Genomic DNA, 24173 nt, shown 5'->3' with positions numbered 1-24173 from the left:
GATGGGAACCGCGACTGCGGGAACCTCCATCCCGCTTTGCAGAACGAGCCCTTGGAGCCGGCGCCTTCCCTCCGAAGCTCCCTGGAAAAGTCCTTTCTGGGGACAGACGGCAGCTGGTGCTGCGGGGAGCAAGAGGAACTGCTCTTCGCTTGCTATTTTGTACTTGGGAGGGGGAAAACCCCCCACCCTACTGCGCTTTGCTTCACGGTAAAACCTCGGTGGCCTCTCGCTGGCGGGACGGAGCAGGCACGGCGGGGCCGGTCCAGCCCTGCCTGGGGATTTGGGGGGGGTGTGGGGGGTGTCGGGGCTCCGCTCCCTGGGACCGGCCCGTTCCCGTTCCCGCTCCGGCCACGTGGCCCCGGGCGGCGCGCGGGAGTGACGTCACCGCGCGGCGCCGCGCGAAGGTCACACGCTGGGCTGGGAAGATGGCGGCGGGGGCCGGCGGCTGCCGGGTGAGCGCGGGGTGATGGCGGCCGGGGGAGCCGCTGCCTTCGTCGAAGGGCCGGGCCGGCTCCGCGGGTCGCAGATGAGCCGTGGGGCTGTGGTGGGGCGGCGGGAGGTAACGCCGGGCTGCGCTCCGCCGCTCTGTGAGGCGCGGCCCGGCCGGGCCCGGAGCTGGGGATGCCGTGAGGGGGAAGCGCCGGGGCTGAGGTGGCCGAAGAGGTGGCCCAGCCGCTGGCTCCCTCCTCTCCCTTCCCTTCTCGCCCCCTGCCCGGGCGCAGCGGAGCTGCTGAGGTACCGGTACCGCGGAGGGACGTGCCCGCCTTGGCCCGGGGACCGGGCAGTGGCTCCTCTCCCCCCCCGCAGTGTCCCCCCCCGCAGTGTCCCCCCCCCGCAGTGTCCCTGCTTGCGCGGCCACGGAGCTCAGCTGGGGACAGCCCGGGCCGGTTTAGCCCAGGTCGGTCTTGGAGCATCCAGAGGGGTTCACGGAGCTGTCCGTGCTGCTGAGCTGCTCCGCCGCTGGCCTCTGCCAAGGTTTAAATTTAAACATGAGCTTTTCCCATGTGTCGAGCAGGTGAACGGGTGTGTGAATCGAATGCAAAGATTCTGGCTTTAAAAGCCACTTGGTAGTGTGACATGCTTTGAAGGTGGTTGATCTTTTGTGCCCAAGCGTAACCATGGGATTAAACATTTCTGCTCGGTGGCATGGAAGAAATGCACCCTCCGGTCAGGAACTGCAGTCCGTTAAATCCAGCAGGCAGTCTGCCCTGCGTTGTAATGCTGTTCTTATAGTTAATACAGATTTTTAAGGTATACATGTAATATCTCGCTTACTCTCGCTTGCTACGAAGCCTGGCCTCAGTGATGACTTGGGCAGCAAGGTTTGAATACCGGCTGTGGAGAGCGTTTCCTTCCTTGATATAAACTTGACACTTTAAAGTTCAGCAGTCTGACTTAGGTATGACTACAGAGGCAATAAATAAGAGGGAGCTGAATTTAAAAGATGTGACTTATTAGAAATGTGAAAACCAGTGAGTTAACGCATGTCTTTGGGCCAGCACGTATGCGGGGCGATTGCTCCGTTAATCTCAGATGTCAAGTCTGGATTTAGCTTGTGGCGGTTGGCAGCGCTGTCACTGAAGCTGCAGGACCAGAGATTGCGGCTCTTTACAAACCCATTTCAACATCTATGAGCCCGATAAAGAGGTGGACGTGTTATTGTTAGCTTGGACGCAGATTTAAATATTCTCAGCTTCCAGGTCATTTTCCAAAGTCTTTTAATTGCAAAGCCCATTTGATTTGTCCACGTTTGGCTTTGTGGGTTTGTTATTTTTTTTTAGGATGAGCAGTTTGAGAGATGGGCTGGTAGAGAAGGAGCTTGGGTTGCATGGTGTGGGCAGTGGAGGCCCTTCAAGAACAGGAGGTTAGTTTGGGGTAAAAGGCGCCGCTTTTGCCTGATTGGAGGCCAAGGACAGACCAAACAGATTTTTCCCAGAATGTGGGAAAGAGGAGCTGGTGCACTACGGAAGGACCATTTTAAGGGAGTAAAGAAAAGAATCTACGAGCTGTGCATCATCTGCTTTCCATATAGGATGATGGACTGGAGGGTTAGCCATGTGATGCAAGAACTCGCACCTTGTGATCTCAGCATGGTGCAGCGGAATTTCTCAGCGATCATTTTGTGTGTGGCCTTCTAGTGTATCTTTTCTGTTCTGTGACTCGAGGCAAAATACGTTTGTCTCTGACTTCAGGCAGCATGAAGCTTGTATACAGAGGGGTCCTGGCTTTCCTCCACAGCTGGGAGAAAGTTACGTTTGGGGTCAGTTTTCCTAGAAAAAACGATATGCTTCTCATCGCCAACAGATGTTTCAACTCAAGGATGGATTTACCTGTGCATTACCGTTTTCATAAAATCTGGGTTTTGTGCAGCACGTGTGTTTTCTCAAGCGATTGTGAAAAGTGTAGTGCCCTGCTTTGGACTGCAGCTTTGGTTTTGGCAAAATGAACTTGTAAGTGGCTGTAGTGCCGCTCAAACGCTTAATGGAGTTTTTACGGATGACTTATCCAACCAGCCTCCAACGTTTCTCTCCCACTAGACCCGTAAATATTGTCTGTTTGCAGTGTTCTTCCCTTTCTTCATTGGCTCTTTAAGACTGCTGTTGTCTTGCATTGTGCACTGACCTGATCTCGTGTTTTTGTTGCAGAAATGTCTCATCAGTGGCATGTGGCTGATATCCAGAAGATACCCGGTTCCTGCAGTCCCCAGGGGTACAGTGTATAGAATGAGCAGGCCTGTTTTAGAGATCCATCAGGTTGGTTAACAGATGACTTATTTTTTAATTCCCATTAGAGTATTGGTTTACCAGATGTGGATATGTTTTGAGAAGCACCGGTTCTAGATTGAAAGTTTCCACTTTTTAAGATATATCTGATGAACTCAAGGAATTTTGTAGTAGCTGAGACCAGGTGACTGAGTTCAGGACTGGTGCTCTGGTAACTTCATCTACCAAATTGTTTAAGCCTGAACTAACCTCTGGAGTTGAACTTCCTCCGGAGAAACATCTTTTTTAATGGCTATATAGATATACTTCACAGGGCATTAGAAATGTATTGGACATCTGGCTGTTTCGAGGGTACGCTGTTCTTTTTCAAGGTAGCTGTATGTTTTCCACAGCATTTAATACGTTAGAAGTGGCCCAGTGCTTGGCTTAAGCAAGCTGCTGGCATTGCTACTTTTTAAATTTAATTTAATTTAATATCTTTTTGGATTCTACAACGTGTAATGATTTTCTTTAGTCTAGATGCTACTCTTCTGGAGGAAGAAAAGGTTTTATATCAGGTTTCGTGGAGAACATCAAACAGGAATTAGCAAAAAACAAGGAGATGAAAGAAAGTATTAAAAAATTTCGAGATGAAGCTAAAAAGCTAGAAGAATCTGATGCGCTTCGAGAAGCAAGGAGGAAATATGTAGGTCTTACTCATGAATTCCTTTGATGTGTTCGTTGCCCAGTTGCTGAGCTGTTACTGTTCTGAATGTAAATTTGAATCTTTCTGCAAATGAATGGTTTAGGTCAGCATGCCTGTTTCTATGAGAAGTTCTGCTTGGCTGGAAACACTGACTGGTAAATGGATGCCTGAGAGTGGTTGGGTTTTGGGGGGTTTTTTTTAGTGGAAAATCTTTCCAGCAGACCCTTCACTGAATTTCCCAAATAATGAGCAGATAAAATAATGAGACATTAAATTTAACCTTGGCAGTATTTAAATGCTTCTTTTTCATTCTTTGAAGAACAATAAACAGCATTACTTGTAAAAATGAAATGCTGGTTACTCAGGTAGTGTGCTCCCTCAGACGTAGCTCTTTTTGCCCTCAGTTACAGTGTTAATGGGGTGTGCTGTGTGCTAAACTGTTTTTGAGTATTTTCTGTCCTCATAGTTACATGCAACATGTTTTTTTTCTGCAGAAAACCATTGAATCTGAAACAGTGAAGACCTCAGAAGTGATTAAAAAGAAACTTGAAGAAATAACTGGTACAGTTAAAGAGGTAAAGTGCGGCTATGGAAGAACCTTTCCTTAAGGCAGTTCTGCTCTAAGGTTATGCGTTCTGCGTGCATTCGAATTATCACCATTTCTTTTTTTCTTGGCGAAAGGTGGTTGCTATTCCAAAAGCGATCACTATTCTGAATCTTTAAGGCCAGTGTCATTAACAAAATTGCAGCAATAGCGTACGATAGATTCCTTGTTTGTTTAGCATATGGTCAGAGGACAGGCGCTTTCAGATTTGGAAATTCCTCTCAGATTTGGAGACTGGAGATGGTCCTTGTGGTTCTGCGTTGTGTAGCAGTAACAAAAGCCTCAGGGTGGTTCTTCCATGGGAGATCACCCTGGAAAGTTGTGCAGGAGATGTGATGCTCTTCACACTGACACTTTTTGCTTCTAATGTGATAGGGCTTCTGGCTTCTTACTGCATGTTGCAAAAGACTTGTGACAGCAGAGGCTCCAGGCGTTGTAAGTAGAAGTGCTGGTGTAGTTGAAGTACTCTCAGTCATCTGTCGGTGATCCCGTGGCTCTGCCTGTCTTGGGAATAACAGTGCCTGGAGGAGCAGGTATTGCTCACACCTGACAGGTACGAGTGTTTTCCACTCTAGGCTCAAGCTTTAAAGATCACTCTGTCTATGCAGATCTGCTTTTAAGCAATTGAATTCAGGTTATTTTTTAGGCTGGGACTAAGCACTGCAGCTTGTGCTCATTTACTTCATTTCTTGTCTGAGTTCATCCAGGCAGCAGATGCGTTTGAGTGTTTAGTATGCTTTGACTTTTATCTCTGGAGTAAATTTCTGAGGAGTCTTCCTGATAGTATTTTAAATACGCAAAATTCAGGTGCCTATTGCACCTGCAGAAGGTGATCTGCAGTGTTACGGTATCTGAATTCAGCTGGTACAAAACTGGGCTATTTGGGCAGTCCTTTCATTCCTTATTCCCTCTTTTCTGCCCCCTTCCCAGCATGGGCACTGTTGTGAAGCCAACGAGTCCGCATCCATTCGGCATCTCCCCCTGTTTCTTCCTGAGGAGACAGGGAATGACTGGCAGGACGTGGCGGGCTGCTCTGCTAACCCAGGGATTCCTGCATGCTCTGCAATCTCTGGGGCTGTCATGAGGAGGAGGAGGAGAGAGCCGATCTAGGAGAGGACACTGCTGGCCCTAACTCGCTCCTTTGTGGCGAAAGTCCCTGCTAGTCAGGTGGCTCTAAGACCTGCTGCTGGGTTTATTGTTACCTGCTGCTGGGTTTATCTTTTGCCTTTTTTCCACTGTAGACCTGTCAGTACCCAGGAGGTGGCACCGAGCTAGAAGAGTTGGAGAAGGGCTGCTGCTGCAGTGTGCAGCCCTGACGGTTACTCCCAGGCACCTAAATCTTGTTTTTCCCTCCTACCGAGTAGAGTAATTAGATCAGCAGTGACTGAAAACTTATTGCTCTTTCTTTTAAAGGGAGTACAAGATTTTTTGCAGTAAGTTACAGCTGCAAGGTGCTTCAGGAGGCTATTCCTTATGTCAGTTGAAGTGCATGGACTTGATGCTCATAGCTGGGCTGCTTCAGAGCAGAGCGAACTTAGCTGTTTTGAGCAGTGGTTTAAGATCAAAGCCTGTTGGATTGTTCCCAACGCTTGCAGTCAGGTACAGGATCCCCACTGAGAAACAGCCAGCTGCTCTTAAACTCTGTGCAGCACGAAGTTTGTGTAGACCCGGTCCCTGCTCTCTGCTTAGCTCTGTCACTCTTGTTCTGTCTAAATGTGCTTTGGTGTAGCAGCCCAACTGTGTGTGCAGTTACGAGCTGGACATAATGCCTTTGCTGATGTGGATGTAGCCATTATCTTTTCAGTACTGTTGAGGGTGCTGTAAGCATCTTTATTAGCCAAATCTCATTGAAAAACAGGGAAAACCATTTGGTGCTGTTATCCCGTCATTTCTTTTCCTCTGAGGTTGTGGCTTGTGACCCATCCAGGATTGGTTGCGTGCTGCCAGTGAGATTTCCGAGATCCTCGAGGATCTGATGTGTGCCGGTGCAGAATGAAAGTGTGGCAGAGTCCTTTTAACCTCTTGCATACAAGATCCTGGCTCTGTAAACACAGCCACAGTGATTTGTATGAAGATGTTGGATTGAGAAAAGCCTTTCCTAATTTTGCAGTAAGAGCTGTGTAGCAGAGAGCTGTCTCAACCACTTCTATACCTTCTCTTAAGAAGCTAGGAGCACCTGATTGTTTCAAAGGAAAGGGCTAGAGTATTTTAACTCTGTCATCATTGGTCCTTCTCTCTGATGTCAAGAAAAAAACGTACTTTTTTAAATCTATGGGTAGCATCTATTACAAATGCGTATGGTCCCATGACTGGCCGAATTAGTTGTTCTGCACAGAGGTGTTGGATAATGCTGCAGTGCCAAGCCCCGGTGTCCTGCTAAGTCTTCCCTGTGTTCACCTTAGGTTTGGTTAGTCTTGTCGTGTGTGCATTAGGAGGTCTTTAGCCTTCACAAGGAGGAGTTACTCAAAATAAGATTTCACCTGTTTCACCAGAAATGACCTTTTCTTTCCCATTTTGTTTTGTTGCAGAGTTTGGATGAAGTAAGTAAAAGTGATATTGGCCGAAAGATAAAGGAAGGTGTGGAAGAAGCAGCAAAAACAGCAAAGCAGTCTGCGGAGTCAGTGACAAAAGGAGGAGAGAAATTAGGCAAGACAGCAGCCTTCAAAGCTATTTCTCAGGTACGTAAGTCCTATGCCTCTCTAGGACCCAGCGCTGTGGACACAGCTTGTTAACATGGAAGTTACGTGCAAGTTTGTGCTGAGTATAAAATTAAATGCAAAACTCTTACAGCAAGACCTTGTGAGCCATTGGAATAAGCTGATAAATTCAAGCGATGTATTTTGCAGGTCTAGCATTCACTCACAGCCCTAAAAAAGTGTGAGTCTCAAGTAGCTGAGCTTCTGCTAAAATGTGCTTCTGGAAAAATTGGTTGCTGTGCTTGCAGAGCAGGGTAGCAACTGTCTTCTGTAGACAGGTACTAGTGGTACTCTTGGGAACAAACTGGCTTGCTTAAAGCTCTCCTTTTCTAGAAAATACATAAGCACTCATATGTTTTGATGTCACCTAATGAACTGGCAATTAGCCTGAAGAGAAGTGTTTCCCTTGAATGGTTTCTCGTGCCGCCTCTGAAGCCTTGGCTTTAGCACTTGTACGAGGAGGTACCAGGCGGAGTATCGGTTGCATCAGTCATGGCAGTTCCTTTCTTTCTGTGTTTCTACTAAGACATCATCTGCTAAAGGTCACTTCTAGCCGTAGCTGCAGATCGCATTATACCACATTTTTTTCTTTTTCTGTAATGAAACCTGTTACCTTACTCCAGCAGCCTCCAAATCTAAGAACCATTTGTTCCTTCTATGAAGCAGGCTGCTAGGCCAGACCTCGTAAGCAGGCAGTGGTTTTACAGGACCTTAAAGTAATTTTTTTGAGGCTTAAAGATTTGTTTTCCCTGTAAACAGATTCATGGTCAGATTTAACTGATTCACAGAGCTTTTATAGGCTGTGAACAGTTCTTGTAGCTTTGCTATACCTCCTAATACGTATGTAGAATTTAGAATATTTGGTCTACTGCTGCAGAAAACCAAGTACATTCTCTTAGAAATTGCGGTAGTAGTCTCACTCTGAGATCCTCATTGTTTCAGTGTTCAGGAGATACTTTATTTGTATAATCTAGAGCTAGATGGTATCCACAGGGGCTTGTGTCTGGTTCTCTTCTCTGCCAAGTCCCTCACATGGTCTTTTATAGTCAGTAGGAACAGATTGTGCTCTGGAGCTTCTTATTTAAAGTCACTTAAACTCCAATTTCTGCTTCGTATCAGATCTCTGGCATCTATTCCATTTAGACTCTGAGCGCTGTTATAACTTTCTTCAGGCAGGAGTCACGCTGACTTTAGCAGGGGAGGATGGCGTACGCTGGCAGAGCTCTGCTGGGCGCTTTGTGTGTTCTCCAGAAAACTCCTGCATAAAGTTGAAAGACAACAGCCGCCATAAAGCCACATGATGCTCTGGGCTACGTAACTTGTGTGTCCTCAGTAAAAAAATTGGGAAGAAGCTGTATATAGAGTATATATAAAATGCCTTTCTGCCCGCGTGTGTCTAGGTGTAATAGGAAAGCGTACTTATTGTGCACCAGATCTTTTGTAGGTACAGTCCTTAGAGAAAGTACTGCTCAAAAGTTAAGTAGTAAAAGTAGAGCAGCCAAGATGAAGGAGAAGCGCTAAAAACACCTTTAGTCCCAATCCCTATTGAAGCGTGTGACAAAAGTTCCCAACAAAGGTTGCGGTAGGATGCAGCTTCCTCTTGGCAAAATGTGAACTAAGGATGTAGGTGCTCCCTGAAGAGATGTCTGTCAGATTTATCAACTCCTTTCTCTTGATGTAGCCTCACCCGAGAGGGAGAATATCTCCTATCTCTCTAGTATAAGCTGCACTACTGTGATTATTTTCACATCTTTCCTTTGGCAAAGAAGTTTACTTCGAGGCTATTTTCTCAGCGAGAAGGTGTGTAGAATTCTGTGAAAAACAAGGCTTCTTTTTGCTTTGGGGAAAGCAGTACTCCTTTTTGTTTAAGCTTGGGCCTAAACCTGGATTTTATTGACCTTTCAGGTGGCTTTACAGTTGGTTGTTGGTGTCCTGAAGTCTTTCTTCTCCCCTACTTTTGGATACTGGGAATCGTTCTTCCTTTTACCTGGGGCTTGTCATTCTGTCAGCTGCTGGCTGCTGTTGGGGGCTGATATGCCTGCTTTCTTCTTATTTGATTTATTCCAATTTAAACTCTTGACTGTATCCATAGCTTCTACTATATTGTGGGTTTTTTCTTCAGGTTGATTCAATACGTCCATCCATTTGCTGTCCTAGACTGTTAACTTCTTGAGCAGAAGGTGCTGGTGTGTTTGTCAGTAGACATCAGCAAAGAAACATTTGCTGAGTAAGAGAGAGGAGAATATCCTGTGGTCTTACATCTTTTTTATTTTTCCTCTTTATTTTTTTCCTTCAACAGAAGCCGTTTTCAGTTTCTGGGAAAGGGGAGGGGGGAATGGTAAATCAACCTAATAGGGATATTTTCCTTTCAGGGAGTAGAAACCGTTAAGAAGGAAATAGATGAAAGTGTTTTAGGGCAGACTGGTCCTTACAAACGTCCGGAGCGACTACGAAAAAGAACAGAATTCTCAGGCGAGAGGATTAAAGAGGAGCGAATATTTGAAGCTAATGAGTACGTATTGGATGTGATTTAGGGTGAATATTTCTGTGTATAACTTGATAAGAACTTTAAAACTTAACTACAGGTTAGGGATGGTTAAAATCTAAGCGCTGAAGTGAGGCTGTGGGGTGAGGCGTGACCTAGCAGAGCAGGTAGGTCTGAGAGCGAATTTCCGGCATAAGTTGATGATACTGAATTTTCTGATAGTGAAACCGGGCACTTAAAATTATAAAGTGGGTACACAGTGTTCTGACATGTAATTTTGATTTGTGCATGTGTTAGGTTTTCTCAGTTCTAATGTCTTGCTATTGAATTCCATTTGGCAGGACTAAGTCTGAACTCCTTTGCTTTCTCTGCTGCCTTGCTCCACTAAATCATTTCTGTGGCATATCAGCCTCAGTGATACTGCATGCTGCCATGATAGTCGTCGGGATGTTCTCCTTTTTATTCTCCTTCGGATGTCAGTTGTTCACAAGTACCCATCCATGTTTTCTGCACTTTCTAGGGAGGCCATGGGTGTGGTGCTGCATAAAGACTCGAAATGGTATCAGCAGTGGAAAGATTTCAAGGACAACAATGTGGTCTTCAATAGTAAGTGTTCCAAAGACAAAGGAGTAGCACATTATTTTCCTTGTTCTGATTCTTGCTGTGTTGGATCTGATGCCATCTGTGCAACTAGTCTCAACATAAAGCAAATCATAGCCATTTTTTTGTTGTTGTAGCTGTTGCTGTGAGGTGGTGTGAATGGGAGGTAGGCGTAGCTGACAACATCGCAGCTTTTCCAAGCTGCTCCATCTGTGATCGGACCCTTCCCCCAGTCAGGCATTGTTTTTGATCAGTCCCTGCTCCCTGTAGGTACCAAAACCTGCTTTCGCCATTGCTTAAAGAGAACTGAACTCTTCTTTTTTTTTCCTTTTTTTTTTCTAGTCAGATCCACTGTGGCACTGGGAAGAGGCTAGGACATGCATGCATGCATGTCACCAGGGAGAGGGCAGGCAGATTTCTTCCTGACCTTGAGCTTATAACGAGGAAAAAAATCTTGTCTTCAGTGAGCTGGTTTTTGTTGTCATCTGCTTAGAACTCCAGAATGTGTGGGACTTTGCCTCCTTTCTGTTTTTATTGCAAAACCTAAAAATACTGACTATCAGTACTGCAGCGGGCAATAACTTTTGCTAGTTATTGAGGCACTTAATGTTTCTGAAAGGCATAAAGAAGCCTGAGACCAGAATCCTTCAACAAACCAAAACGATCGCTGCCAGTGTACCGCAGGGTAATTGACTTGTTAAGGAACAAAAGATTGTGCAAATAGAGTTAACTTTGGATTGTATTTCTTCCTGACTTCTTTTAAAGCAGAGCTCCTTGGGAGGTATCCAAGAATGGGTTTTTACATCCCATTTGTTAGCCTTCCCAAAGAGATGCTCATAGCTCCTAAAACTCCCCACGTGTTGCATCCTCCACTCCTTTGCCATCTGCACGAGCTCTCTGCATCCTCTAGATTTTATGCATATTTCCAAGACTGGTTTTGTGGTTCAGGTGAAGACAGAAATGCAGATGTGGCTGCAGCAGGCTTTACAGTGCGTGCTCTCCCTTTACGTACCACCTGTACCAAGAACACTGTGTGGTTTTTGGAAGGAGCCTAAGCTTCGGGGCAGGATTCCAATTATTAATTGATGCGGTGGGAAGAAGTTTCCCTGCAGAGCCCGTTGTCCCTCAACTACCTTCTGCAGTTCTGGTCCATCTGATGGTGTAGAGAGACAGATAATGGGTTGATTGAGCCCTCAGTTTGTTGCCACAATGCCTGCTTGCTTAAATGGCTTTTTGGTTTGGTTCGGTTTGGTTTTTTCCTGCTTCACCCCCTGCCGTTCTTTCTGCCTTTGAGATTTTGTTTTGCTGGAGTTCTCCTTCCCTATCAATGACTTCCGCAGTTTTGTGACGTGCTTGGCTTGCTTTCTTATCAAGGTTGAGAAGTACATAGAGCTGCTTAAAAACTGCATCATCACTGATATCTTGCTATTTTATGAAAAACTGGCAAGTTTTAAGGTCTATTCTTGATCCCATCCCCCCAGTTAAACGTTCTGGTGTTGGTTTCACATGCTGCTGCCCCTTGTCGCAGACTGAATCAAGGGGTATCAGCAGACTGTTACTGGAGTAAGCAAGGCTAGTGTATTTTCTGTTTGCAAATCCGCATAGAAGGTGCAGAGTGTCTGGCAGCTGAAGTCAGACAAACCATCGTTCTCCTGATGACAGTTACTGATAGTTAAGAATATTGCAGGAAGATGAAAAGTAACTTTTGAAACTGATACTTGTTAATTAACAGAGATGTAGAAGAGAACTAGCAGGTTTGATCTGCAACCCGTTGCATGTTGTTTCCTAATTCAGGAATGTAGTGGAAGGACGGTGCTGCTCACGTCTCCTCTCCTTTCAGGGTTCTTTGAAATGAAAATGAAGTATGATGAAAGTGATAATGCATTCATTCGAGCTTCCAGAGCTGTCACAGACAAAGTCACTGACTTAATAGGTAATATTTCATCGTTACTGTGAAAGCATGTCTCTCTAGCCGTTTAGCTCTGTTCCTGGTGACTGTTAGTGCTGTTGTCCTCCATGTGTTCCTAACCTTTGGGACAGATTCTGGAGCTTTGTAGCATTTTGCATGGATCATTATCCAGTATCATGCAGTGTAACAACCCGCTGCTGGCTCAGAAGTGCAGTGCGATGACAAGTGCTTGTATGGGATAAATCTCAGGCTTAACTTAAAGTCTGCGGTTGTTCCCAGGTGGCTGTTCCTTCCCTCTGTTAGATAATCAAAGGTCTTTCTCTTGTTTTCTGGCGACAGTTGTCGTGCCACCAGTCTCACTGAATTGTTTTATTAGGTGGATTGTTCTCGAAGACAGAAATGTCTGAGGTTTTGACAGAGATACTCAAAGTGGATCCATCCTTTGACAAAGATCGTTTTTTAAAGCAATGCGAGTATGATATAATCCCCAATGTCTTGGAGGTAAGGTGGGGTACAGTATGATGCATTTGTTTTATTTTTTTTCTTTTACTATAACATGGAAAATTTTTCTTTAGTTTTCTGATGCTAAAATTAAAAGCTGGGACAGTATTTGCTTCTGAAGCATCCAGCTTTGCACAGCACATGAGATAACCTTGGGAAGAAGAAGTTGCATCCCACATACCAATTTAGTTTAAAACCATATTTCATAATTTAGTAGACTAGCAAATTTTTTTTTCTGGCCTTGAAAACAACTAACCATCTTCTCCCATGAGAAATGATACGGGCATCAGAGGGATCATACTGTAGTAGGTGAATGAACAGTACTGGGCAAATGATGATATCAAATATTGATAAGGGGAAGAATGTGCCATGTATGACTGGATTCTGTAACTGGGAAGACCAGCTCATGACAAATGGTTCAGTGCAAATATTTCTGGTGCTAGTCAGGGAAGTATGTGGAACTTAATATTTTTAAAGACTAAAGTATAAAACCACTCGGAGGATAGCACTGATGAAGGATGTGACCTCAAGTATAAATGAATATAGTTCCTCGCACTGTAACAATATGTCAGAGAAGGTGGAGTGGAAGTAGGGTATTTGAAAAAGTACAGTAGAAATTGTTTTGAGAAATTTGTATGAGTCTGGAAAAACTGAGGCTTGAAGAGATAAACATATGCTAAGAGAGTGCAAAGTCTTGTTTTCTCATCCTACAGTACCTACAATCAATCTCACATGGATACATGTAGATATATTTATGATACTCCTAGTCATGAGGTAACATTAGAGGATGAATAAAAAATAATTTGATGCTTACAGATCCAAACATCCAAACTGATGCATAGTTAGGTTTTGTCACTGCTGACTTTGCAGTGACTGACTTTTGTATCAGACGTGTGACTGGAGCTGTAACACCGACAGTGAAATAAGACAGACCCGTCATAGTGAATCTGCGTTTCCTACGGTGCTGTGTCACTAAAGCAAGCTGCAAAAAATGGGCTCTTGACTCGTGGAGAATGAATTTTTCACAGGAGAGCTTACAGATGCCATCAAGTAGGAAGATTCATAGGTGTTATATTGAAACGCCCTGCCACGTATAACTAATTTTATTTTGAAATCTGCTAAATTCCCAGCACCTGTCTTGTTATGAATTCCAGGTGTTTATCACACAGTATTTTAAAGATAAACGTTTTCATGAGCTGCAGCGTGATTCTTCTGTTCGTTCTGTGCCCTGAATTTTTCACAGTTTTGAAAACTGTAATCTACCTCCGGTTTGTGCTCCTGCCTCTGTGAGATCCCACCTCCCAGGATTTCTGGGTAGTGTGCATTCTGCTGACTTTTTGGGCAGGCAGGTTTAAGATAGCTTTTATCTTAAATTATCAAAAGGTTTCTGTACACCTGACTCTCTGTGTGTTTATAGAAGTTCTTGTTGCTGTTCCTCTTTGAACAGCTTGTTCCTCCTGTCCTTCTTCAGGATTTCACAAGATGTAGGATTTAAAGTATCTTGCTGTTGAAAGTGCTGATAATTTCAGCTGTCTGGTATAGGAGGTGTTTTAAAATGTTCATATATTTTTTTTGTTTTTCTCTTTTAGGCTATGATGTCTGGAGAGCTTGATATCCTCAAAGACTGGTGCTATGAAGCGGTAAGTAGAGCTACTAAAAATGTCTGAAAAGGCTATGATTCTCTTGTAAGTAGGTGTATTGTGGTTTCTTTGCTTGCAAGCTGTCCAAGTGTTGTATCTGTGATGTTGGTTACCTGTTTTGCCCAGCTGTTTCCCCATCTAACATGTTCACACTATAAATCACTAATGCAGTCAAGTGCACGTGCTGGACTTCTGGAATAGTCTGGCTATGAGAGGAGAGCTGGTTGGAGGCAGAGGGCAAATGGAGAGCTAAGCTCAAACTGGTTTTGGTTTCGTTCTGGGATAGATTTTCAGTATTGGATCCACTTCTTGAACCAGTTGAAGAGGAATTGGTTGCAATTCAGTGATTGTGTTATTGTCCACTTCATGAAAGCAGATCCTTTCCTGACAGCATAGGTGGGCGCTTGTTCTGGACTTCATTCTGCTCCAAATTAATTGTGTTGCAGGCAACGCAGAGCCATAGTTGCTGTGTTTTTTGAAGAATTTAATTGTGTAAAGTGAACATTCTCCTTACTGATCACCACCACCAGAGGGCTGGAAATGCACATGCTGGAAGAGGCAATTCTTTGTATTTCATGTTTTTGTGATTAACATCTTTGTAACAATATTGCAGCATGTAAGAGTAAGATATTTAAAGCAGTCTGAAAATAAAGAAAGTTCTTTATTGGTTCAAGCAACCTTTGTAATCACACCATAGAATTCCTTTCCAATCTCTAGAGGGGAAGTAGCAGATTCACTGCAGTTTATAAGACAAAAAGTAAACCCTACTAAGCTAGTTGTAGTTACAAATTAAACTCATAAGTCAAGAATCACCCGTAAAATAAGCCAAGGGAGGAAATGAGAGTCCTATTAATGAGAATCCAGGAGATAAAGGTTCTTGAACAAATCACGTGCAAGTGTTAAGTTTGTGATATTGGCTACTAAAGTGTTGGAATACAAAATGGTAAAGCAAAAACTTATTTAAGTGGCAAATATACCAACTGATCTGCAGGTGCCGTGAGCCTGCTGGCTTACGTATAGTTTGTGGGTTGCAGAGCTGTCTCCTGCCTACTCTCCTTAAAATCCCTGATCCGTAACTCCAGCTTCACTCTAGTGACTTTGCCAGTAACTTCGGTAGGATATTTGCATTTAAATGCTTGTGGTGAAGGTTGGAAGATCTGTGGTGGGGAGGCAGGTAGGGACTGCCTCCTGTTTATTTGATACCTGCCAAGAATATGGTGATAATGCTGGAAGCAAGTAGAAATTCACTATCCCCAACAACAGTTCTCGATGCATAAATAATGAAGCATATGTGCCTGTGCCTAAAAGGAGCCAGGAAATGCTGGTCTGCCTCCAGGGTCTGGCTGGGTGTTAGGAAAATAGCTTGGTTCCCAGACTGTTTTCTCCTTCTCTGCTGTCAAATCAGAATCACAAGTGTCTTGGCTCTCAGGTGCACTTGGTGTATGTACTCCGTTGTGAATGATGGATCTCCTGTTCCGGCCAGGGGAGGTGGGATTTTTGGTGAGAATTTGGTTACGTGAAGCCCAGAGCATTTGATGGATACCTTGCAAGACATATGTGTTCAGCATATTTGCAAAAAACTTGACTTTTATCCTTTTTGGTGGTTCTCTCTAAGCAGAAAATCCTTTTTTCTTTGTGACAGAACAAATTCAAACGTGTAACACAAGTTTGTTGCTTCATTTAGACTTACAGCCAGCTTGCTCATCCAATCCAGCAAGCCAAAGCCATGGGTCTCCAGTTCCACTCCAGGATTCTTGACATCGACAACATCGATGTGAGTGTCCTTTTCTATATTTCACCTTGGGGGATGACTTAGAAACTCATGACCTGAGGAGGGCTTTTCTTTTTTTGCTGTGACTGCTAGTTTTTTTCCTCATGCTACTCTGGTATTTGCCATTTCTGCTAACGGAGGAACAGATCACCGCTGCAGGAAGGGAGAGCTCGTGGGACAGATTCGCTACTGTGTGATCAAGCCTAAGTTATGGCGTTGTGGTTTGTCTCCTCTCTGCCAGGGCACCTTGGTCTTAATTGCCAGCATATAAATTGAGAGAGGCTGATAATAAAGGCAAATAATACTGACCCAGTGCTTTCGTGAAGGGCTTCGTTAGTGCTCAGTCTGGATGATAACGCGCAGTACTTCTGTGCCTCAAGGTTGTGCGGGGATGGCTGTTAGAGAGACTTAACTGCTGTCTGGATGGCTCTGGATGAGCGGGGAGGTAACGGCTGTGAGCGGAGCAGTGTTGGTAGTTGGGGACTCTGGCCAAACGTCTGCACGGTCGTAATGGTCTCTGCCTTCCCCTTTAGCGAGCAGCCAGAGGTGTTACAGGTGCACTTAGCAGGAAGTCTACAGTCGTATTTTCATTTAATTAAGTCTTTAGTGTCATCTGTCACTGGCGTCCCAGTTTTCTTTCTGATCTTCCTTTCCTTCAATGGCAAAGGTATCTCAAAGAAATTACCACTTTTACTCAGACTTTTTGTGTCCCATAACCAGCTCTGCCTCGAAGGAAATGTGCAAGGGGAGGAGAGGAACAGGGCAGCTGTACAGGAGCGCTTTAAAACACGTGTGGAAGTAGTTTGAAGTCAGATCAGCTGTTTGCCTTTTTCATCAAAGGTGCTAACTCAAAGGAAGCAATATTCAGGACATGTTTCTGTTGGAACCAGGTATTATGGTATGCTTGTCCAGTATACTGCAGCTGAGCAGTATTATCCTCAATAAAATTCTAAGCTGGATCCATTCAGACAATTATCATAAAGCCAACTGCAGGGTCATTCCTGTAGAAACAGAGAACGCAGAGCTACTTGATAGAGATCTAAACCCAGAGGTGATCTAGTCCAAGGCAAGGAAGTGGAGGATTGGAAACTTTCGGGTAGATGGAAATGGAGCATGGTGATAAAAGGATGCTGTTCAGAAAGTGGGAGCTTCCAGATGTTGTCAGGTGTGTTGGCTGGCCAGATGTCGCTTATTTGCCATCACACCCCTGCAAGACCAGAAGTCAGGAAGAATTCAGGAACCATTGGGAAAACCGAGACAAAATCTGATGCTGATTTGCTGAAAGGAGGACTGCCAATGGTGATTTTTCTCTATCTGCAGTCCTGCGCAGGAGTCTCTCTTTTTGTACCCACATCATTAAAACCCTGGAGTGAGTACAGGAGAGCTCCAGAAACATCTGAGCAAACGCCTTACGGCAGGAGACTTAGTTTGACCTGTGTAGACCAACAAAAGAACAGTGGGAACTGGCTTGATTAATGACCACGTATCTTCACAGGGAGCAAGAAGATCATCTACAGGGCATCTCCTAACACAAAAGGCTAATGTCTGGTCTTCCTAGGAGCGTTTCGCCTCTGTGTCTGAAAGGTTTCTCATTTTCTCTCATCTGTCTGGCTTCAGAAGAAGCTATTCCTATGTCTTTGGTAACTTTGGATATTAACTGCAAGCATGTGCCAAATGAGGAGGAAAATTTCTGTGGCATCTGCAATTCTCTTGATTATCTTCAGCAATAAATAATGTGGTCTAACAAAATTAAAGCTATGGAAGTAATAAACATGATTGCTTTTTTCTAAGTGTCCTATTTAAAAGGTTTTCCTGTATTGTTAGTGTCTAGGAGACTTGATTCCATTGTATGCTAAATAACTTTTTTCCTCTGTCTGTGCTAATTGGTATAGAGCTGGGCACAGATTCTGAGTGGTGGCTGGAAAGACATTTAATTATTAACTCATTTTAGATGCCTGTATTTTCACATGAAATTTCTCAAGGAAATTACATCCTAGCTGGAAAATGATTGATACGGAACATAAATGAGTGCAGTTCTTGTTATGCTGTCTGTATTGCAAGAAGGGGGCATGTAGGGTGTCGTGTGTTTAAATTTTTAAATCCTAGAGGAGATTTATGGGAGTATGTTAAATGATCTCATCCAGAAGAACAGCTCAGTGAGTTTGGGGAAAAAAAGCAACCAAAAAAAAAAAATTTAGAAGATTTAAAGGAATTCACATGCTGCAAAGTTGGCAGCATTAAAATTAAAATCAAGTCTTTCAAACATGAGCATCTGAATGCGTGTTCCAGGTACTTGCTTAAGCCCTCTCTCCTTCACTGGACATCTAGTGCCATTAAATTTAACGGAATTTTGGATCCTCGATGTTTCTTAGGACTATTTATTTGGCTGTCTACATGTAGTTTTAAGTATGTGACTTGTGGAACGGGGTTTCTGAACTTAGTGTGGGAGGAGTGATATAAATACTGTCTTGATTACAGAGTTTTTTTGGGCTCATAGTACTAAAAAATAAAGCAATACCAGTATGGAAATCTTGGTGCCTATAAGGGATACAGCCTAGTCGGTGATACGGTCCTCCTCCTCCTCCTCCTTGAAACCCACGTGCAAATTTATGTTGTCAAATTATCAATGCCGAGTGGTGTCATATAAAATGTCTGTCATGGAAATTGGTCTGACAAAGAGCCGTGAGATCTGGGTTTTGATACTTGGGTGGAAGGCGTTGTGCATTGCCAAATGAGTCAGGCCAGTTCCAGAAACGCAGCGTGGACTGGGACGGCGTGAGTTCCTGCAGAGCTGGGGAACCAATTCCCTCAGGTTAAGCAAAGGAGCATTGCAGTAGTGCTGAGTTTTCCTCAGGAAAGAGTTAAAAAAAAAAAAAAATAAAAATTTTTTTTTTTAAAAATAATATATGCACCTTTGTGAATTATGGCACAGTCTTGTAACTATCTCTTGTGAGGCATCCTTTGTTACGTGATAAAATGCAATGTTTTTGCAACAGTATCTCTCATATACAAAAGAGTGTAATCGCACTACCTTAAGTTTGAGGTAGTATGATTGCCTTTTTGGGTAACGTAGCCAGTAACTCCCAAGTTACTCAAGAGCAAGATATTATTCTGTAGCATACTGCATTCCCACAACAGAGGCAGAAGGAGGATTGTATTTTTTAAGAGCACAGCTTTGGAAAACAAAACTTAATTTTTCATTCCTCTTTGCATTTCAGTTAATAAGTTTTTCAAATATTTAATAGAGTGATCTTAGAACAGAGAAAAAAATCCTGTCAAACAAAAGGTTCTCACCTTGAAGTCTTTCTGCTACTTGGTTCTTTTTATCTAGTTCAGTACAACTTTATGTCAAAGATTCGTTTAAAAGCAAGAAGAGAAAAAAACTTTGTTTTCTAATGGAATTTTCTTTCATTGCAGCTGGCTATGGGGAAAATGATGGAACAGGGACCAGTATTAATCATCACTTTCCAGGCTCAGGTCGTGATGGTAATTAAGAACCAGAGAGGGGAAGTGGTGGAAGGTGATCCGGTAAGTGATGCTCATCGGCTGTGCACACGTTCCCTGGGTGCCCTGCAGCCATCTCAGTTGTGGGGGATTCATCTAGGTGCGTCGAGAGCAGCGGGTGCCCACGCATACTGCGTTCACCAGTGTGCACAATATTGCATCTTGTGGGTAAGGTCTCCGTTCAGCTCAGTGTGGGCTTTTTATTCCTGTCAGACTCCCAAGTGTTGCGACCCGTTAATTGAGAATTATCGTATATGAGGAGAGTGCAAACATCTAGAATGGACAGGGGAATATTTTAAATTCACAGTGAGGAGAGGAGCTGGAGCTGTGACCACCGGCAGCGCTTTCTCTTCCACTCGCTGCCGTGCCTGGCCAGCACGCTCCCTGCCTGTGGTTATCGCCTACGAGTTCCGCTCCTTTGGCACCCTCTGGGACAGAACTGAACTGTCGATTAGAGCTCCATCACACAGCTTCTGCCTGATCCTGTTCTTTTTGCCCTCCCTTTTCCTTTCATAAGTAAACACAGAGTGCAAAGATGTTTGGTAAACAGGGTGGGAGCTGGAGTTATTTAAGTCGTTTGCAGGAGATGGGGCAAATCAACAACTGGAAGTAGAAGTTCATGTTTTTGGCTGCTGCCTCCCTACTAAATATCTTAAAGTGCTGCAAGCCTTTACTTACCGAAACCCTCCCGTATCCAGTTGTATTAAATGCCGTATGTGGTACAGGCTTCTAACGGGAACTCTGACACAGGGTGATTTATGCAGCAAATCTCTGGCATCTCTATGGATTGTACTTCACCGTGGTTTAGCTTTTAACACCGCAAGTCCAGCCTGCGCCTTCTTTTGTGGGTGATGCTAGACTGAGCCTGTCAGACATAACCACAGAATACGCTTGTTACCAGAGTTAATGACACAGCAGGCTCGAGGAGCCCGTGCGTTTTCCGGAATACCTTTGTTCTCAAGTGGCTCGCTAGCCAGACAGCTCAGTCTGTGCAATGTTTAAGTAGCTTAATGATATATAATGGGGGGGACGTTGTGAGATGTCTGGAGCTGGCAGTTTCTAGCAGACTTCCATTAAAATTAATACATGCATTTAATAAATATTGGCTTTTTGCAACCATTGTCTTTAGTCCAGGCTGTAAGTTTACAAAAAAAAAGGGACTAATTTTAATGATGGGGCCCATCTGGACTGATTTATAACCTGTCACATCAACTGCAGGGGTGGAACAGCTGATATAGTGATTTCTTGCATTAAATTACTGCATTCCTAGAAGATTGATATTGATGTGATAATTATCGAACAGGATATCAAAGTCTGTTTGCTGTCTGATTTCTCTGGAGCAGCAATAAATCAAGGAGATGCATTAAAATTCTCCATTGAAAACAAAACTTCAGCTTTAATCAAATGTCAGATGCAGGCTGGCTGGTAACTATGATTTGGTGTTAACTGCTGAGCCGCTCCTGCAGAGTATTGAACAAACGACCTTCTGGGGAAAAGGAGCCTCAAACTGCAAACTCTCTGAACAGAAATCATATGCTTGTAATTGCTGCGGTGTTTTACCTAGTTGCAATTGTTCAGGTTCCCACTGATGTGCTGCAGGCTCACCCCCAGTGAGATGTGGGGAGACCAGGCAGCCTGTGACGGGGTTGGACCAGGTATTGTGGTGGTTAACGTAGGAGACCCCCACGGAGCACCACAAACTCCATCTGGGAAAAAGAAGCCTTAGACAACCCCTTGAGCAATGCTGCGAAGTCAAGGGAATCTTTTTTTTTTTTTTTTTTTTTTAAATGAGGTCCTGAAGGACTGTGAGACAGGATACTGTTTGTCATAGGCTGTGGGATTAAAGGACAAATTTTCACCTTGCACACATGGCCACGATAGAAATCTGCCGTTGGGAGTTCACACGTTTGCTGTCCCACTTTCTGTGAATATATGCAGCCGCAAGCACTGTACATTGAGGATTAAGATGTACCCTATTAATAAAAGCACCAGATCAGAAAACTAGAAATCTCTCTGCTTTGGAAACACGTAGGTTTTGTGTTTCTTCACATCTTATTTCCAGGAAGAAAGTTGTGCTGCTTGTTCAGTACTGCGTGCTGCGAGGTCACCAGCAACTCTAAGCTTAGCTGCTGTTCATCCCTTCAGAAATCCTATGTTCAAGAACGTAAACTTTTCCAGATGTAGCAGAGCTTTCGTGCTGAAGTGTATGATTAAATTGCCTTTCCTACGCAAATGGACTTTGAAAATCACAAATCACAAAAATCACACAAATTAAGGTTCCTCTGACAATGTTAAATCAATTCTGTTACTTCATCTTGAGCTTATACTTAGTGTTTTATAGCAGGCAAAAGTTTTGCTGTTTTTCCTCTCTTGTCCCTTCTGCTCTTCCTTCTGACATATCCTCCCAAACATCTGTATGACTCAAATTTTCAATCACTTTTAACGCTTCTGAGCAGAGCTGAAGCAAGTTAATTTTCTGAAACACTGAGCAAGAAAAAAATGACTTTATGATATGCGATATTTCTAAAACATTAGGTTTCTAATGACTGGTCTGATACAGAAAGTCTCCCCCCTCACATTTGTGTACCTAAATTATAACCTATAAAGATTCACACATTCGATCAGAAATGTAGTCGTTAAGTATGCATCTGGGAGCTGAGCCAATGCACGGGCTGATCCCTCAGTGATACTTCCTTATCTGAGGGAAATACTCTCCGTGGTTAATGGTTAAATGATAAAAATCAAAAGAACCTTTGATTTGCAGAATGGATCTGTGACACCAGGCTGGATTTGGGCTCTGATGGGCAGTGTCACCTCTCTCCTGGGAGAGGCAGACACTTCGTCAGAGGTGGCTGCAGGGACTCTTCAGGGAGTTGTTTTCCTAAGACTGACCCAGTATGGTGAAAGCACTGTTTGCACTGCAAAAAAGCTGCAGAATTAGCGTGTGTCTGTGGCTAACGCTGTGGTTGGACTTGTAACGGTCTGATTTTCGTTGGTAAATGTTGATTTATTTTTTTTTTTCCCCCCGCTCTCTGTCTCTCATCAGACCTGGCGATGATAATTTCTGGTTAATTTGAGCTGCTCAAATGGAAGTGTGAGCACCAGTGATGGAGCTGTGGGGAGGGGAGGCAGCTCACAGGCTGATGTGGGAGAGGCAGAGTTAGAGCCACAGGAAAGAGCCTGAACTCAAGTGACGTTACAGAGAGCAGTACAGCCTGGTGGCAGGACCGATTGGAAACCGGAAATTTACAGAGTCATAGAATCACAGAATGGTTTGGGTTGGAAGGGACCTTAAGGATTATCTAGTTCCAACCCCACTTCTTTAAAAAGAAGGTCAAATATTATCAAACTTGGCAGTGGTGCCAGTCAATGTATATCAGCCAGAGATATTTAGAAACCCTGATTCTGTTTTTGGAAATCAAAAGTTGATCCGTTCCTGACTGTGATGAATTTCTAACCGCAGTCTAGTAGATGTTGCTGGAGCTGTCCTTATTTGGGACCTTCGGGCTTAGAAACAGAGAGCAAAATCACGAGCGAGTCTCTGGAGGAAGTGTGGAGCATGTCCCTGCCACCTCTGAGCCAGGAGGTCTGTGACCATCACGCATGCTCTAACGACAGGATTTTCCTTCCAGGACAAGGTTCTGCGGATGCTGTACGTGTGGGCGCTCTGCAGAGACCAGGATGAGCTCAACCCATACGCCGCGTGGAGGTTATTGGACATTTCCTCATCGAGCACTGAGCAGGTTCTCTGAGAAGAATCACATCCAAGGGCTTCCCATACCTCTCTTGAAGCAGCACCATCTCTGAACTCACACCAGTCTGCTGTAGGATGGACCGTGGAGAGGAGAGGCTGGACCGGTTCCTTTTCAGAAGAACAGGCTATTCCGTGTACCCTCATTACACCAACCCCTATAACGAACTGGACGAGTCTGACATATCTGCCTTACGCTTTGCTGTGTAGTGTCGCACTGTAAGGATGTACGGTAGATTTGAACGTGAATGCTCTAAGACTCTAGCAGCTGCTGTTGGCTCCTTTTTTAATTGTGGCCGAAGGAGGCTGGTTTGGGTCCCGTGTGTTTCCCAGGGATGGACAGAGGTGGGTTATCGGAGAGTGAGATGCGACAGGTCTAGTTCCCATCTGCTGTCATCCTCTGGTGGCCTCAAAGCATCCCTGAAAAGATCTTAGAGGTGCTTTTGAGGCACGTTGGTCTTAGCTAACCTACATCTCTTGTACAAAGTCGCACCAATAAGCCTTCTGTTGCTGCAGTGTCTTGCACTTTACCAAACCAAATACAGTCGGGACTTTGCGCACGACTCTCTGTTGATGTGGAGCAGAGTTGGGATGGAGATGTTGGCATCATCAGGCAGGTTCATGAGGCTGGTTGCAGGGGTGGACTTTGCTGCTAGCGATAATGTTTATATATCCACAGCTTTGCAGGGGGAAGGTTCTTGTTTCTGGTGTTCTGTTCACGGTACCGCTCAAGAGCACGCAACGGCGTTTCTCTGTCGGGTTAATATGATGGTGAGGAGGAGACAGGCTGCAACGGGCTACGAGGAAGCAGGCAGAGTGCTACAGTGGTCAGGAGTAGGTGCTAACAGATTAGCAACAAATGAGTAAATAAAATGCAATAACAGGTAGAACATTGCGTCTTGTAGCTCGGGCATTTGTTACGTGAGAGGAGAAAAGGGTACAGTTCACACGCGTACTGCGTGAAGTGCATTACGAGCGTGGCTCTTCACCGGGACTCGTGCTTCCGGGGGGGGGGGGGGGGCACGCCTGGCCTGGGGGTCCCAGGTACAATTGGAAGGTGTCAGAGGGTGAGCTGCTGGCACGCTTACGTGGACTCTTGGTTCTGGGCTTCTGCTGGAGGCTCAGTTTGGGAGCTGTGGTGTGGGTCGATTTGTCAGCTGCCTCCTCTTAATGGAAAGTGAGGTTGGGGGAAAAAAATATTGATTGTGGAATGGGAAATCAAAGGACCGACCTGCCGCTGTGTTCTGCCTGTGCACAAAACAGGGTGATGCAGGACAGCACTTCCTTGACATTATGATTAAAGA

The 24173-nt window shown here is 44.4% G+C and overlaps 1 protein-coding gene across 2 annotated transcripts; it reads left to right on the top strand.

Annotated features, from left to right (window-relative positions):
* Positions 1–398: 398 nt before the first annotated feature.
* Positions 399–23756, top strand: TIMM44 (translocase of inner mitochondrial membrane 44). 2 transcript variants are annotated; one of them, XM_054805697.1, is made up of 13 exons: positions 399–452; positions 2646–2753; positions 3238–3408; positions 3903–3983; positions 6541–6690; positions 9081–9220; positions 9714–9799; positions 11634–11726; positions 12079–12203; positions 13793–13843; positions 15528–15617; positions 19032–19142; positions 22751–23756. In XM_054805697.1, the coding sequence occupies exons 1-13, from the start codon at positions 426–428 to the stop codon at positions 22868–22870; spliced, it is 1353 nt and encodes a 450-aa protein (XP_054661672.1). In that variant the 5' UTR covers positions 399–425; the 3' UTR covers positions 22871–23756. The 2 variants fall into 2 exon arrangements, with proteins under 2 accessions (XP_054661672.1, XP_054661671.1); XM_054805696.1 differs by having other exon boundaries at positions 19032–23756.
* Positions 23757–24173: the final 417 nt, after the last annotated feature.

The sequence above is a fragment of the Grus americana genome, chromosome 28 (genome assembly GCF_028858705.1).
Source record: "Grus americana isolate bGruAme1 chromosome 28, bGruAme1.mat, whole genome shotgun sequence".
NCBI lineage: Eukaryota > Metazoa > Chordata > Aves > Gruiformes > Gruidae > Grus > Grus americana.
The sequence above is the reverse complement of the archived record's forward strand: the minus strand, read 5'-3'. Positions and strand labels throughout refer to the sequence as shown.

Bases quoted from the DNA above. Each gene is read 5' to 3' on its own strand.
- TIMM44 (XM_054805696.1), top strand. From the start codon at position 426: ATGGCGGCGGGGGCCGGCGGCTGCCGG. The intron at 2,754-3,237 runs GTTGGTTAACAG...GATTTTCTTTAG, and splicing joins CTGTTTTAGAGATCCATCAG to TCTAGATGCTACTCTTCTGG. The intron at 9,800-11,633 runs GTAAGTGTTCCA...CTCTCCTTTCAG, and splicing joins CAACAATGTGGTCTTCAATA to GGTTCTTTGAAATGAAAATG.